Source organism: Oryx dammah, unplaced genomic scaffold, assembly GCF_014754425.2.
Source record: "Oryx dammah isolate SB20612 unplaced genomic scaffold, SCBI_Odam_1.1 HiC_scaffold_13, whole genome shotgun sequence".
NCBI classification, from domain to species: Eukaryota; Metazoa; Chordata; class Mammalia; order Artiodactyla; family Bovidae; genus Oryx; species Oryx dammah.
In genome coordinates this window covers 13,218,710-13,236,144 of record NW_024070197.1, presented here as the reverse complement: position 1 = coordinate 13,236,144, position 17,435 = coordinate 13,218,710, and the positions used below count along the sequence as shown (strand labels likewise).

The window sequence follows — 17,435 nt, the reverse complement described above, 5'->3', positions numbered from 1 at the left end:
GCCTAAAGAACATGACAATCAAATGCAGGTTACGACACATCTTAAGATTACATCCAGAAATAGGGGGGAAATGTGATACATACGTGTGTGTGTGTGTGTATATATAGGGGTAACTGGAATTTGAATGAACTGTTAGAAAGTGTTGTAGCAATGTGTGATAGTCTTATTATGTTTGGTAATTCTTTGACCTTCCTCACCTCAGGTGGGGTCCATATCCCCTCCCCTTGATCCTGGCAGGCTTTTGTGACTATTTCTACAGACTGACAAACATTGTTACTTCCATGGTCAGACCAGCAAAGGCGATATGCTTCTGCTGGTTTTTCTCAGCAGACCCTGAGCCCCTTGTCCTATCCAGTTACTGTGATGGGGTCATGCTGGAGGCCATGAAGATCTGTAAAGACAGACCAAGGCTCCCTGGGTTCTCAGTCCAGCTATTAGATAAATAGGTTTGCTTGTAATCACATTACTCAAAAAATACATGTGAGATTTCTATTTTTCTTAGTGTTTAGAATGAACTAAAATGCTCTAAAACACTTTAATTTCAAAAAAATTTAAAAATTTACAATGCCCTTAGGTATCTGTGATATATCTCTATTGTGACCTTCATGTATGATATTAAATATATATGATCTAGTTACCTTTAAAAGGAGGGCATTATGTGAAACATTTCATACAGAATTCTTTGTCTCTGCCCACTTTCCTCAGGGTATTCTGCATACCTAATGTCAGTAACTGAATCTACCTTTTCCCATTTGATGCTGTTATCATATCCCACTGAGTGGATAAGCCAGATTGTTTTGTCAGATCCAGCTGATGAATGCAGCGTGTGCTGCTACCAGTGATGCTGGCGGTGCACACCCTTCTGTGTACACCCATGACGCAGGTTTACATGCTGTGCGATGAAGCGGTTAAGACTCAGCTGTAAGGGACTCTCTTGCGGTAATCTTGCTCTCCCAGTTTTACTGCTTTGGTAAAATGGGTAATGGTCACTGTAAAATAATTTTTCAAAAAGGTAAAGAAAATCCATCCCAGCCTCTGCTGGGGTAAAGTGGGTAGCATATTAGTCGGCACCTCTCCACCGGTCATCTCCGTGCCCATGATCGCATCATTAGGTATACACATCCTTTAATGACCTGGACTACACCAGGGAGACTCTCACCTCGTTTTCTCATGAACATTTCTTCTCCTGTCATCACAACCTGTAACGTACTTTCCACGGCTGTGTATTATTAGAATATATTTATGTCGGTATTTTGTCTCCCCCACCTTTTAAAATCAGTACAAGCATCTTTATGTACAATTTTCCTTGCGTGCTCAGCTGCATCCGACTCTGTGACCCCATCTCCTCTGCCCCTGGGATTTCCCAGGCAAGAATACTGGAGTGGGTTGCCATTTTCTTCTCCAGATCTTCCTGACTCAGAGATTGAACCTGCATCTCCTGTGTCGGCAGGTGGATTCTTAATCTCTGGGCCACCAGGGAGGCCCCTTGAACAAGTGAGACAGCCTTCCTTTGTGTAAGCAAAACCCCTACTGCTAGGACTTACCAGGTCAGAGTCTTTTGATATATATTAACCAGTGAATGTTCACTTTTACTAAGACGTTCACTCCTTGAACACAGAATTCTGTGTACATGAAATCTCAAAATCCAAAAGCATTCTTGTCTACCCCACCCCATTTTTAGGGAAGGAACAACTGGGTGGAATGTGACAAACAATACCCTTGGTTTCTGCCAAACACACTGCCTGAAGAAGTGTGGACGAAGGGCCACGCGTAGAAAAGACACTGTGACCAGGACCTGAATGGAAACAGTGCAAAGAAACCAATTATTAACAATTCAAGTTTACTAAGAAACTCTGTCACTAGTGACTACTTTTAACACTTTCGGTTACAGTAAAGCCCTACCGTAACAAGTTAGGGTACAAAATTTCCAACCATATAAATTGTAGACTAATACGTCCTTTTCAGTGTATAAAACACAAACTAATGATACTCAATATTACACTGCACACAGTGGGTAATTCTATACATATGACTGAAGCTGGATGGAGGCTGGTGGCCATTCACAAGCCTTGTCCAAATCTGTACTATTGTGGGTGGCAGTATTAATGTGATTCTCTGTGTGTCAATGAATGTTTCCTGAAATTAATTTTATTAAGGCGACTTGCAGGATTCCTCTTGAGTAGGTTGTTACAAATTTAGGGGAGGGGACAGACTAGAATTTTCAATTATTTGTCCTGATTAGAGGGTTTTTCTCCACGTGGTTCAGTAATCGCCGGGGACCCATTAGAAGCCACACACAGTTCTACACGGTAGAGACGGAGTGGCGACGAACACCTGCCCTGTGTGCAGGGCACCCTGCAGTTGGCAATGGCTGTCTGCACTGTACTTCTGTTAGTTCAAGCCCTGCCCATAAAACCTTCATGTATAAGCCTTCTCTCCTGGGAGAAGGGCAGTGATTCTTCTCATGTCACATCTTGAGAGGGCATTCAGGGCTCTGGTGTAACCACTGACCTTATTTATAGAATACATTCTCTACAAAGAGGTCACCTCCCAGCTGAAACTTGCAAACACTGCCTTTTCTACAACTTCTTTCCCACGCAGATGCCTCGGAGCTTCCGAGGCCCACAGGAACCGCCCGTGACCCCTGGGACAGGACTTTTCCAACAGCGATGAAGAAGTGGGCTCTCACTGAGGCCGGCTCCACACCCCCCACCCCTATAGATTCCCTCCCGCGTGGACCCTCTGGTGGTAGACAAGATGCGACCTCTGGCTGAAGCCCTTACAACATATGTCACATATGTAGGGCCTCTCCCCCGTGTGGACCCTCTGGTGGGTGTGGAAGTGCGAGGCCTGGCTGAAGCCCTTGCCACACTGCTGGCACGTGTAGGGTTTTTCTCCCGTGTGCACCCGCTGGTGGGCGCTGAGCCCCGCGCTCCAGCTGAACTCCTTCCCGCACTCCTCGCACTTGAAGGGCTTCTCGCCCGTGTGGATTATCTGATGGACTTGAAGGTTCGACCTCTGGCTGAAGGCCTTGCCGCAGGTGCCGCACTGAAAGGGTTTCTCCCCGGTGTGGACTCTCTGATGCGCCTGCAGGTGCGAGGCCTGGCTGAACCGCTTCGGACATGCGGCGCACTTGAACGGCTTCTCCCCAGTGTGGACGCTCTGGTGGGCCTGGAGGTTGGAGGCCTGGCTGAAGCCCTTGCCGCACTCCTCGCACTTGTAGGGCTTCTCGCCCGTGTGCACGCGCTGGTGGTTGTGGAGGTTCAGGCTCCAGTTGAAGCGCTTGCCGCACACCTCGCACTTGTAGGGCTTCTCCCCGGTGTGCACGCGCTGGTGGGCCTGGAAGTAGGAGCTCTGGCTGAAGCCCTTCCCGCACTCGCTGCAGCGGAAGGGCTTCTCGCCCGTGTGCACCCGCTGGTGGCTCTGGAAGCTGGAGGCGGAGCTGAAGCCCTTGCCGCACTCCTGGCACTTGTAGGGCTTCTCGCCCGTGTGCACGCGCCGGTGGCTGTGCAGGTTGAAGCTCAGGCTGAAGCGCTTGCCGCACTCCTCGCACTTGTAGGGCTTCTCCTCCGTGTGCACCCGCTGGTGTGTGTGAAGGTTGGAGCTGCAGCTGAAGCGCTTGCCGCAGTCCGCGCACCTGTAGGGCTTCTCGCCAGTGTGGATCCTCTCGTGGGCCTGCAGGTGGGACCTCTGCGTGAAGCCCTTGCCGCAGGCCGCGCACTTGTAGGGCTTCTCGCCGGTGTGGACCCTGCAGTGGATGTTGAGGTCAGTGCTCCGGCTGAAGCCCTTGCCGCAGCTCTCGCAGCGGTACGGCTTCTCCCCGGTGTGAATGGGCAGGTGGGCGTACAGGTGCGAGGTCTGGTTGAAGCTCTTCCCGCACTCGTGGCATGAGTAGGGCTTCTCCCCGGTGTGGACTCGCTGGTGGGTCTGCAGGTTGGAGCTCTGGCTGAAGCCCTTCCCGCACTCGCGGCACCAGTAGCGCTTCGACCCCGAGGGGCGCGCTGAGCCGTGACCTGGGTCCTTCTTGGGTGTCCTGTGGCTCGGGGACTTCCCGCCCAAGTGTAGCAGCTGATGAAGTTCCAGGCTAGCACGGTCACCGAGTCCTCTCTCATCCTCATTGCATGGGTAGGCTTTCGGTCCAGCCTCAAGGATGCTTCGCTGGGCTAGTGGTGACGCCTTGAGGAGGTCTTTACCACACTCTCTGATGCCCTGAGCCTTCTCTCTTTGGGGCATCGTGTGGTCATCGCGGTGGGGGGAGATACGTGGGAAAAAGTCAACACATGGAGCAAACATACAGATCTTGTTCTTCATGGAGGTCAGCTGACAACCCCTCTGGTAATTCTGTGTCTCGTTCAGACAGAGTTTACTCCAGGAATTCGGAGCTCTCCCAGCTGGAAATTCTTGATTTTCAGTAATATCAGAATGATCCTCTATAAGAGTCACGAAACAGCTGCCTTCCATGGAAGCCTGAGTGGACACTCCTGCAGGGGAATTATGTTGTTTGAGGGACTGAGAACTCTTCTCTTGAGTATTTGTCACAGTGTCTTGGCTTTTGGTTGATTTGCTCACAACGTGTCTCCTGATTTGCCAGCATGGAAGCTCTGCCCGTGAAAGGCACCTCACTCCTGTGTCCTGAACAGTTCCCAGCTCGTGATTCCAGCCTCCTGAAAGGGAAAGAATAAGGAATTAAGGAAGGAGAGCATGGCATCACCAAGATGGTGGGCCAGGCAGCGCCAAGCCCTTGCTCCCACCAGGGAAACATTCAGTGAGCAACTGGAGACTAGGGAAAAGGCCTTTATCAGAGTTCCGAAAAACAAAGGTGTACAGAAACCAAGAGAACGTCAATGAACAAAAAGCCAAATTTAAAAAAGTATGGCAGGGGAGTAGAAAAAAAAATTTTTTTTTCTAAATGTGCTATTTGGGATCAGTTGCGAGCGAGCTGTGCCCATATCCTTGGTGGATGCAGACAAGGAAGAGACGGAGGGTCTGGACTGAAAAACAGCTGCTAGAAGCCAAGACAGACACGGAAGGATGACACCAACACAGGCGATTTACCCAAAAGACTGAGAGGACAAAGATGAATAAAGCAGAGGAGCTCCCCGCCCCCAACAAGTGATCGGTAATATGCCTGACTCAGTGACCATATTGTGTGGACGCGGACTCCCCTAAAATCTCTACCCGCATTCGGGCAGAAGGAAGCAAGAGGCATACAGATTGGGAAGGAAAGCAAAGGAATATATTTGCAAAGGTTATGAATCTACATAAAGAAAAGTCTTTAGGAATACACAAAAATGCGTTTAGAATAGGTGAATAGAGGAACGTCGCAGGCTACAAGATGGTATGAAAACCTGGGACACTCTTTCTGCTCCCTTCTGAGGTCTGTGTCAGAAGTTTTCTCTATCTGTTTTCACTTTAACATAACTTTTGCTGCACAAGAAAAAAAAAATTTTTACAAAAATATATTCAGATGTAATAGAAGTAACTGGAAAATGGAATTAACTCCATTTATATAGCATCAAAAAAACCACTTCTGAAAAAGCGGACATACAATTCCTATACACTATATGCTATGAAGGTGAGTTGTGATTTATAACAGATGTTTCACTGTCTTCCATGGTTCCTGGCTCATGGCTCCTGAGGGGAAAGAGCAATGGGAGAGGCTTCTGTTCTAATATCTGGTTTTTTACTTTGTTCTCATATTTTGGTCTCTGTTCCTGAAATGGGCATCTTATTATTCATAACAAGCCCAGGATGCTTCATGAATTGATGAATAAGTCCATTTAGATCTTCATATTTACTCCGTTGAATTCTGTCTTGTATAAGATCAGTAGCTGCAACAAGATCCCCAAGCAGAACATCCAGGGGTGTGCTGGGTCAAGAAGAAACACAGGCACGGCGTCGGGAGAACCATTCTGAGTTCACTATCGTTCTCGCCATTTCTGGAGACTGGTGGTACATATTGCAAGTGTTCCTGAAATTGTGTTTGTGTGTCCTGGCATGAAATGTTATAAACATTGTCATCAAAACTGAGGCTCAGACCGCAAGGACTGAACCCGAGTCTCCGGGAAGCGCCCTCGCTGACTTTTACATGAAGGCAGCAGCAGCGTCTGTACAGTGTGGTGTGTGTGGATGAAGTCCACTCTGCTTTTGTAGAGAGCGACCTCTCAATGCCAGACTTCTGCCACCCTGACATCCTTGTTGGCAACAGCCAGCTCCTGAATCAGACTGAAATGCACAAACAATGGCTGTAGCTGGCTGCTTGACCTCTCCAGCTCCCTGGAAACCCCATTGTTGGTGTCTGCATTCCTTCACTCACCACAGTGCGTTTAAGAAAAACCTGTAAGTCGAAACTCTGTACAGCTTGGTGACTACAGTTATAATACTGTGCTGCATATTTGAAAGTCTCTGAGAGGAGACCTCAAGACATTAAAAGTTTTCATCGCAAGAAAAAAAAAATTCTATGTGGTGATGGATGTTAACTAGATTCAATCATTTTGTCATGTATACAAATGTTGATTCATTATGTTGTACACCTGAAATTAATGTTAATTACCTCAATTTAAAAGAAAAAGTAAAACCATCTTTGTCCCTAGAGGCCTCAGACCTGCTCTTTGTGGATCCTCTGAATACTCGCAGCAGCGAGGATTCATTCAAGGACCCCTCACTGCAGGTCCCTAAGCGAGACGTCTTCCAGGTGGTACAGCCTTTCCTGGCCACAAGACCCTCATGGCGCAAAGAAACTGCTAGAGACTGTGTTTCCTGCTTGGGGTGTACCTTCCAGTCTCCAATGATTGAGGCACCCACATCAACTGGGCAAATCTCATGAAAACCCTACAAATTTCTTGGGAGGATCGCTGCCCTGTTGACCTCGATCATCAGGCAAGGTTGAAAGAATTAATGGAAAAACAAATTCAAGCAGAATTAAGTGTTAATTATGGGACAACAGAGGCTGGGGAGGATGCTCTGATGTTTCTTGTTTTTCCAGATTTAGAGAGATCTTTTCTCTTAAGTTACCTATGACTTACAGCAATCTGGTAAAATATACTTTTGTTAGCAAAGATGAGACATCTCCTTTTTTTATAAAAATACTTATTTCTTTGGTTGCACCAGGTCTTCTTTGCAGTGTGTGAGCTCTTACTTGAGGCATGTGGGATCTAGTTCCCTGATCAGGGATTGAACTCAGGCCCCCTGCATGGACAGCAGAGTCTTAGCCATTGGACATCTAGCCCTGAGACATCTATTTTTTATCCTTAACTGATCCTTCCAGAATTCAGGCAGTCTCAGTGACTATCCTTATTTTCCAGGCAGTATATCTGTTCACATAAATTCAGTAAGAATCTGTTCTCCTTGTGACAGGACACAAATTGAAACACCATTGTTTACCCAGGCTTGGCTGGAATATCATATTTGAGAGACGGGTGTAGATTTGGATGGGCCCACACAGCTTCAAGGAACTGCTTGGAGCTGCTGAGCTGGTACCTGGCTTTCAGGCTTCCAGGAAAGCAATCTTAGAAAAGATTTAATATGATCAGTCACCTTTCCTGCTGTGCTTAGATAAACAAACAGGCCAAGTTTAACACAAACAAATGAGCTTTAGTGCAATCATCTTTGGTTAAAGAAAAAAGGGCAGAGGAGTAATTATAAAGAAAATAAATGGTTTTACCTTTGTGGCTATTAGATTCTACTCCTAATTGTCTTGGAGCTCTTTTCACTTGTCTGTAAACTGGCCTGGATCCTGAATTTGAAAGTTTCCTCAAACATCTAGCTCTGACTCAAATTAACGCTCCCAATTTTCTCCTACCTTCTGATTTGGAATCAGGAAGAAGAAAAGCAGCCCTCAAGCCCCTTCAGAAAGGGCCCCACCAAGCGCGCCTGTCCACTGAAGCTTCGGGGAAACTAGGAGGTACGCTGGGGACCTCCCGACCACAGTGATACAGGCTTGAGGCAGCTGACACCAGGGTAGACAACTGCCTCAGCCCGAGATGCCAGATCTAGGCTGTAACTAAGCGTGAATCCTGTTCTTTACTCCAGTGTTGTGATTATACCCTCACATCCCCCAGGCCACAGCTAAGGGGCTAATGCCTGGAATTCAGAATAGATTTTCTCCTAGCCTTAAATAAAAGTTAACAGACCCCTGGTCTGAATGATAACAAACAGATAGCAGTTCTTACAAATGAATCCACTATCAGTGCCATCTTCACAGTAGTTTGTGCCCTGACAAGGCTCCTCTTTCTCTGGGGTGATTATGCTTCTCGGGCCTGTGGATGCCCCTCCACGGTGGCACACAGCTGGGTAATGCCGGTCAGTTACATAACCATGCCCCCGACCTGCTCTAGAAAGGGCCTACCGGGAGGCTTTTCCTGATTCAGGATCCGCTTCCGTGGGCAGGGCCCTACTTCCCTGATTAAGAGTAGATATAAGTGAGGCTGTGATCAGAAACCTTAATTCTGGAAGAGACTGCAGGTTCCGTTGCTATGACACTAGCCGCCCAGAGAAATATGTGGACCTTCTGGTCAAGGCTGCTGCTAATAGGATTGTTGTTTAGTTGCTTAATCGTGTCCGACTCTTTGCGACCCCACGGACTGTAGCCCGCTAGGCTCCCCCGTCCATGGGATTTCCCAGGCAAGAATACTGGAGTGGGTTGCCATTTCCTCTTCCAGGGGATCTTTCCGACCCAAGAACTGAACCTGCATCTCCTGCTCAGCAGGCAGATTCTTTACCACTGAGCCACCGGACAAGCCTGCCTGATGGGACAGCCCTTGTTTATCTTCGGCTGAGTGAGGTGGTGTCTGCGCCGTGGCCAGCACCACTCGCCGCACCTGGGTTAACACTTTCGGAGAAGCTGAAATGCAGGTACAGAAGATCACTGAGGAGGCCACCTGGCTTAAGATGATGCCATGCCATACACACAAAATCCTAAAGATGCTACCAGAAGACTACTAGAGTCCATCAATGAATTCAGTAAAGCTGCAGGAGACAAAAATAATACAGCAAATCTCTTGCCTTCCTACTACACTAACAACAAAAGATCAGAAAGAGAAGTTAAGGGGGAATCCCATGTACCACTGCATCAAAAGAATAAAATAGCTAGGAATGAAAACCTTAAGGAGGAAAAAGATCTGTACTCTGAAAACTGTAAGACACTGATGAAAGAAATCAAACAGAAGACACGATGATGGAAATTCTCTGGTGGGGTTTAAAAAATAAAAGATGGGTGTTAAAACTGAACTCATTTTTATCATGTAAACCCTCAGGCTGGTGCTTTTGTATATGATTGTCTTAATCACGTTCACGATTTTAGAATTAACTAATTTTCTGTATTGTGCATTTGAGATTCGTCCACTTCTGCAGTAAATGCTGCACTTGCCAGAAGATGGCAAACAGGCAGCTTAGGGGCCCATGGAAGTGCTAACAGGTTTTACGTCAGTTCCTCTACTAAGAGCAAACAGGCTTTAAGCCTTGACTCACCCACTGACAAGCTATGTGACATTTTCTAAGGCATAAGTTTCACCCCATAAAAAACAGATAGCCACCCAGGTGGTCAGGACTATTCCAAGGATTGAATGCATAAGGTGCTTTTTTTTCTTGTAGCACTGCGAGGTTCGTGGGATCTTAGTTCCCGGGCCAGGGAATGAACTGGGCCCTTGGCAGTGAAAGCACGCAGTCCTAACTACTGGACCACCAGGGAATTCACAGGGTGCTTCTTATAATATTAAAGACAAATTAAGAGTAATACCAAATTACGCAAATTAAACTTAGAATGGCAGAAGGTTCATTTCTGTAATTTCTTCTCTGTTCCTACTCAGACCCTCCCTGTCGACCCAGCTGCAAAATCTGTAACTTCTATAAATGTCACATTTGAAATGTAGAAAACATCACTGAGGCCATGTAATTATTTAAGTACCAGAAAGAGGGGCAGAGAGGGTAAGATGACTGGCTGCCTGGCTGGGAATATGGATTCCAGAGAGAAAAAACTGCTAAAACCAATAAGTGAATTCAGCAAAGCAGCAGGGTATAGTGTTAACATACAAAGATTAGGTTGCATTTCTAGCCACTGTAGAAAACAGAATGGAGGTTTCTTAGAAAACTGACAATGGAATTACCACATGCACCAGCAATCCCACTCCCGGGCATTATTCAGCCAAGACAAAAATTCAGAGAGATACACCCGCCCCTATATTCACAGCAGCACTATTCACAACAGCCAAGACATGGAAACCACCTAAACAGCCATCAACAGATGAGCAGATGAAGGAGATGTGGTGTGTACGCATGTATATAGAATAGAATACTACTCAGCTATAAAAAGAAGGAAGTAATGCCACTTGCAGCAACATGGATGCAACTAGAGATCATAGTAAGAGACAAATACCACACGATGTCATTTATATGTGAAATCTGAAATCCGACACAAATGCACTTATCTATGAAACAGCAACATGGACGTAGAGAACAGACTGGTGGCTGTGAAGGGACATGGGGGGACAGAGGGATGAACTGGGAGTCCGGGGTTAGGAGATAAAGAATATATACAGAATGGATATACAGAATTTTATATACAGAATGGATACACAAGGTCCTACTATATAGCACAGGGAACTGTATTTAATATACCATAATGGAAAAGTAAAAAAGAATGTGTGTATGTATATCTCAATCACTTTGTTTACAACAGAAAATACAACACTGTAACTCAATTATACTGCAATTAAAAAAACTCAAATTAGTTGCATTTCTATCCTCAATGAACTATTTGAAAACAAAGAAAAAAATTCCACTTATAATAGCATCCAAAAGAATAAAATACTTAGGAATGAACCAAGGAGGTGAAAGGCTTGTACACTGAAAGCTACAAAATGCTGGTCCACAGATGGGGAGATTTAATCCTGCTTTGCCAGCGCTACCCAGAGGGATCGACAGATTCAACACAATCCTTGTCAAAAATCCCAACACAGAAATAGGAAAATTCATCCGAAAACTCGTACAGACTCTCGGGATTCTGCTGGTGGTCCACTGGTTAAGACCCTCTGCTTCCACTGCAGGGAGCTCGGGTTCCATTCCTGGTCAGGAAACTAAGACCCCACATGCTGCACTGCGCAGCCAAAAAAAACCCCATGAATTAAAAGTAAAAGGAGTGGCCAGGGAAGGCCGTGGGCGAGACAGCTTCTGGGCAGAGGATGAGGGGTCGGAGGTTTGCGGGCTAGCCGCCTTCCGGCCAGAGGAAAGACAGGAAAGGGTCCTCGTGTAGAAACATAAACCTCGGATGTGAGAACAGAGGGCATGGGAGGGGTGTGACGGGAGCGGAGCGCAGGGCGGCTCGGCTGGGCCAGCCGACCCTTAAACATGCCGGCCTTTGTTCCGAGTGGAGTGGGGGCTTGGGGGCGGGGCGGGAAGCCAGGAGTGCCGGACTGTGAGGTGACTGAGCGTTGCAAAGGGCCTCTCTAGCTGCTGCGTGGAGAAGACCCAGATGCTCCAGACAGACGCTGGGTACCGGCCCGGCCGCGCGGTGCTCACCTGAACGCCCTCCTCTCTGGGGCTGGATCTCTGTCATCCAGAACTTCTCCTCTCTCTCCAACTGGGATATCATGTCTGGCTTGGAGGACTGGTGCCCTGAGGAAAAGGGGGAAAAAAGTACTGAACAATTCTGGTTCCAATCCCATGATGAACATTTTCCATCAGACCACTGTGAGAAATACATACAGTCTCCTTAGTGACTACCCCACATAAACCTCTAAAATAAAGCCAGAATGGCCTGGGTCTCGTGCTCATCACATCCTTTGTAGACTCTCACTCCTTATTGCAAGCACTGCAGTTACTGCTGCAACGCGCACCATTCTGGCCAAGGGGATATGATGGTGCTACTTTTTCTACGTTATTGTAAGAATGCTAATGCAATTTACTAATTTCATGATGCACCAATGGATCAGGACCCATAAGTTTACAAAAGATATAATAGGAAAGGGTTTTGGGTGGGTTTTTTTTTTTTTTTTTTGGCTGCAAGGCATGTAGGATCTTAGCTCCCCAACCAGGGATCGAACCTGCACCCCCTTCACTGGAAGGCGAATTCTTAACCACTGGACCACCTGGGGAAGTTTCAAGGAGAGGGTTAAAAAAAAAGCAAGCTATAATATGAAATAAGGAGCCAGGTGCAGTCAAGCTCGACTGTTCACACAATTCATTTACAAAAGACTAATGTTTACCTTGGAGCAAAGACTAGGAACATTTTGTCTCTGTGTTTTCCAAAGGGACTGGAAAACTGGTCTCTGAGGAGTCCCAAAGTCTTGAAGTAGCGGGCAGAGGGCCAGGGACACTACTAAACATCCTGAAATGCTCAGGACAGTCTCCACGACAGATCACCTGGCCCCAAAAGTCTGTAGTGCCGACACAGGGAACCCTACGGGGGTGATGCCAAGTCACAGGGCGCCATCCTCACCCACGGACAGCAGGTTCCGGAAGTTCTCCAGCATCACGTCTCGGTACAGCTTCCTCTGGGCCAAGTCCAGCAGCCCCAGCTCCTCCTCAGTGAAGGTCACAGCCACATCCTTGAAGGTCAATGCCTCCTACGACACCAAACACACGTAGCCTCAGTCCTATGACCAACTGCCTTTGAGGGAAGGGCAGCACGGAGACGGAGGAGGAGACTCGTGGGAAGCTGTTCCAGATTCTAAGTGACCTGAACCTCCTTTTAGGAGACGGTCTCCTCTTCCCCTTCCACATTCACACCAGAGATGCGGGGGTAGTAGGGGGATGCTGGAGGAAGGAACGAAAAGGAAAAATTCTAAAGCCTTCCATGCACACAACACGGCGCCCTTTGTATAGTCGTGTCTCTAGAATTGTCGTCCTTCAATCATGGTATATATATGCATTTTACAATTTGAAAGTGCCACATTTTGTAGGAAATGTTGAGTTCATTGGCTCCCAATAGTATTTAACAGTGCCCATCTCCTTCTCTGAGTGGGCGGTACCACAGTTTTGTCAATGCCTGCCCATCTAACCAGCCTTCAGTACTGCAGTGGAAGCAGGCATATAGTTCATTCTGTCTCAGGAGCGTGGGTATCAGTGCAGCAGCGTTCAGTGCCAAGGGGAAGAACACAGGTTTTGGAGACTGAGTGCTTCAGTTCACACTCTATGGCTCCACTTCTAACTTTACAGTCTTGGAAAAGTCACCTAACTTTTCAATCCCTCAATCTCCTCATCTGCACAAAAGATCATCATCAGGGACTTCCCCGGTGGTCCAGTGGCTAAGTCAGAACTCCCAATAGAGGGGGCCCAGGTTCAATCCCTGGTCAGGGAACTAGATCCCACATGCTGCAACTAAGACCCAATGCTGCCAGATAAATAAATAATTACCTTTTTTTTTTTTTTAAAGGCAACTCACCATAGGGTACTTGAAGGGATTAAATGAGAATATGCAAAAGATTTAGGATAGTATCTGATACGTGTCATTAAATAAGTACTCAACAAATGTCAGCCACCACTGTTCCTATTATCATTATTTGTGTCTGCCTGGTACTTCGCACAAGTGAAAAATACATTTAATCATTCCAAATAAATGATACAAAAATTTAAGAATATTAAAGATGCTGCAAAAACAAACAATCATATTTTCATATAGATCTCAGCCAACCTGTCTGGTTATTTCCTTAGGTTAAGTTCCAAGAAGTGGCAACTGCACTATCAAAATATATGCACCTCTGGGGACTTCCCTGGTGGCCCAGGGGTTAAGAATCCCCTGCCAAATGCAATACTCTAAAGCAATTATCCTTCAGTTAAAAAAATGAAAAAAGAATCCACCTGCCAAGGTAGGGGACAGGAGTTCCATCGCTGGTCCGAGAGGATCCCACATGCTTCTGGGCAACTAAGCCCGTGCACCACAACTACTGAGCCCACGTGCCTAGAGCCCCTGCGCTGCAACAAGAGATGTCACCGCAGTGAGAAGCCCGTGCAGCCCTCGCTCTCCGCAGCTAGAGAAAGCCCACACGCAGCAAAGACCCAGCGCAGCAAAGGCCAGTAAATAAAGTAACATACCACAGGGCTGCAAAGACAGACATGACTGAGCGATTGAGCACAGCACAAAATATTTTTTAAAAAAGAAAAAAAGAATCTGCCTGCCAATGCAGGGGACCCAGTTTCGATTCTTGTTCCATGAAGATTCCACATGCTGCGGGGCAACTAAGCCCTCGCACCATAACTACTTAGCCCGAGCTCCAGAAGCCATGCTCCACAACAAGAGAAGCCACAGCAATGAGAAGCCTGTTCACCGCCTGCAGGCAGCAACAAAAAAGAGTTAGCAGAGCCATATATAAACAAATGAGACTGTTTCCCTAAAGGCTTCGCTCATCTCTGCACTTGTTCTGACTGGAGTCCTGAGCACTGATGTATTAAACAACTAGTTGGCCCATCTGGCAAAGAAGAGACAGGCACTAGAGGGGAGTGTTATTTTTGGAGTCCTCCAGCCACCGGCCCTGCCAGGTGTCTACACGACTCAGCCTCAGGGCCCAGAATAGGGCAGTCTCTTCTCCTGGCTCTCTCCATTTACCCTCATCCAACTCCTGAAAAGACCTAGCCCAGGCAACGGAAACTCTAGTGTCAGCTGGGGACTGAGCGGATTTGAATAGGAAACTGAAAATTCACACATCTGTTTGTTAAACTGCAGCTGTATCTTTATACAGGGCATCAATGGTAAAGAACCCGCCTGCCAATGCAGGAGACTCGAGTTCAATCCCTGGGTCGGGAAGATCCTCTGGAGAAGAAAATGGCAACCCACTCCGGCATTCTTGCCTGGAAAAATTCATGGACAGAGGAGCCTGGGGGGCTACAGTCCAGAGGTCGCAAACAGTAGGACGCGACTGAGCACACACACATATCCTTACACAGTTGCTCCATAGAGTAAATGCCTGGTAAGTCCCTTCTGCTACTAGACTCTCCAAATTCAAGTGTGTCCCTCTAAAATATACTCACACGGCAATGAATAAAACAGACACTTAACTATAGTACATACATATGTAACTTAGAATTACAGAATCTAGTCCTTCTTAGAACTTCCTTGGTGGTTCAGTGGCTAAGACTCCACACTCCCAATGCAGGGGGCCGGGGTTTGATCCCTGGTCAGGGAATTAGATCCCACATGCTGCAACTAAGACCCAGCACAGCCAAATAGATAGATTACTCAAGGGAAAAAAAAAAAAAAACAACCTCTAGTTCTTTTTGTCTGAAAACAAAACTATTTTCTCTGAGTTCAGTATCAGCTGGATTCTGTTACACCAAACCATATTTTAGACATTTTAGCCACAAAACTTGAGGTTCCCCATGAGAAAAATGAGCTCTGAAAATTTTAGAAAGAAAATGGCAGAGCACACAGAATTCCTGTTTGGGAAGAAAGGTTATATGTAGGAAAACTGTCACCGCAAACATTTTGAAATGGTAAAATTCATTGTTGTTGTTTAGTTGCTAATCGTGTCCAGCTCTTTGCAACCCCATGGACTGCTGCCTGCCAGGCTCCTCTGTCCATGGGATTCTCCAGGCAAGAATACTGGGGTGGGTTGCTGTTTCCTTCTCCAGGGGATCTTCCCAACCCGAGAATCAGACCCAAGTCTCCTGCCTTACATGTGGGTTCTTTATCACTGAGTCACCAGGGAAGCCCAGTAAAATTCATTAGCCACATAAATATGGACAACAGGGTAAAATATAAGGTAAATTATGGAAAGTGACCATTTAAGTTGCAGGTGCTATACAATCAAATTGAAAAATCCCAAACAGTACTAAAACTATAATCACAAAACTACACACGTAAATAGAAATGAAAAGGAATGTGGGAAGATGAAAACTGACTTGTAAACATGCTTATAATGTGGGAGCTATTTTTTATTTTTTTTTAAATATTAATTTTGGGGACATCTCTAGTGGTCCAGTGGTTAAGAATCTACCTTGCAAGGCAAGGGACTCCAGTTTGATCCCTGGTGGGGGAACTAAAATCCCACATGTCGTGGTACAATTAGTTAGGCCCATGGGTCACAAGTACTAAAGCCTGGGAGCCACGACTAGAGACTGTCCTGCAACAAAATATCCCACGTGACGCAACCAAGACCTGATGCAGCCAAATTAAGTTTTTTAAAAAATATTTTCACACCATTATTTGGAAATAAAAAGCAAGGACCTGTCACACAGTTCCTCAGGTGCCTTTGGTTCCCTTACCTTTCCTGAGCAGGAGAAAAACATGTTCAGTCTTTGTGAAATGAGATGTCATTTTAGGAAACAGATGCATATCCGACTTACCTGGAGTTTGGTCATTTTTTTTCTCCCTCTTCCTTCTAGGGAAAGGCCGAGTTCTGGGAAGGCAAAACTGGGGAAGGGAAAGAAAGCCACGGTGAGACAGCTGCCGGGATGGCTGGTGCATGTGGGGCTAAATGTGATCAGGAAGAGGGTCCCCTTTCTCTCGGCAATCGCAGTGACGACATAACCCCGTGAGAACGGAGCTGGGTACCAGCTCCCTTGGGCCCCCTTGGCCAGCTGCCTGATTTCATGAACAATCCGGAAACAGCCCTACCCTAAGTGTTTCTTATAAGCTCCCAGGGTATTCCTGAGGCGGGCTATCAGAGGAAATGAGGCAGCACCAGCAACTTAATGGGGCCAAAATGCCTGGGATCCAAGCCTTTCTGCTTGTTTTCTACTTACTAGTCGCATAAACCTTGAGCAGGCTGTTAATCTCTCTGTACCTCAATCCAGTCTGCTTGTAAATAAATGGGCACAACAGTGCCCTAACTCCCTGTTTCCTGCAGCTTCCAACAAGGAGGTCCTCTTAAGACTCATAAAACTTTCTTTGTGAATCTGCTTCACAGAAAAGGATCTTAGGAAACAGACTTCATAGATGATGGCTCTTGAGTTTCCCTCACTTTCAGAAAAAAGTCTAATTCAGACAAGTGGTCTCACAGGTGATTTGTGCTGTTGTTAATGAAGGTTAAATGGTCAAGCAATTTTCCTCCTTAATAAGCTTAACTACCTGCATGTGTTGTTAAGCTGGAGGCACAACTAAGTTTCTTCTAGAATATGCATGAAGGTAAACAATGACTAATAAAAACCTAAGATTAAGAAATCATGTTTTATTTAAATTAACGACACAGGGTTGTTACACACTACTAGGCATTTTTTTCAATTAAGGCCGGCTGGGCTGCAGGCGCTGCGCTAAGCTGGGGGCAGATCATTTTGAAATGAAGCAGGGCCCTGTGGTCCCTCCCCGACAGAGTCTCAGCCTGCCTTTTGTCTGTGGAAAAACTTTAGCCAAAGAATACATTTAATCAGAGAAGTGAGAAGATGCAGAAAAAAAGGGAAAACAGCCCAAGGAAACCAAATGGTAATAGTTTGGTCATTAAGCACAGTCAAGGTCCTTTAGCTCCTTCTCAGCGGCTATAGATAACATTCTGAGCCGTATCCTGTGA

At 46.4% G+C, this 17,435-nt stretch overlaps 1 protein-coding gene across 1 annotated transcript; it reads right to left on the bottom strand.

Moving 5' to 3' along the window:
* Positions 1-1,821: 1,821 nt before the first annotated feature.
* Positions 1,822-16,537, bottom strand: ZNF235 (zinc finger protein 235). The gene is given in 5 exon segments (XM_040252553.1): positions 1,822-2,733; positions 2,735-4,664; positions 11,515-11,610; positions 12,434-12,560; positions 16,276-16,537. Coding segments are annotated over 5 exon segments (2,322 nt in total). The 5' UTR covers positions 16,291-16,537; the 3' UTR covers positions 1,822-2,579.
* Between the last annotated feature and the right edge of the window lie 898 nt (positions 16,538-17,435).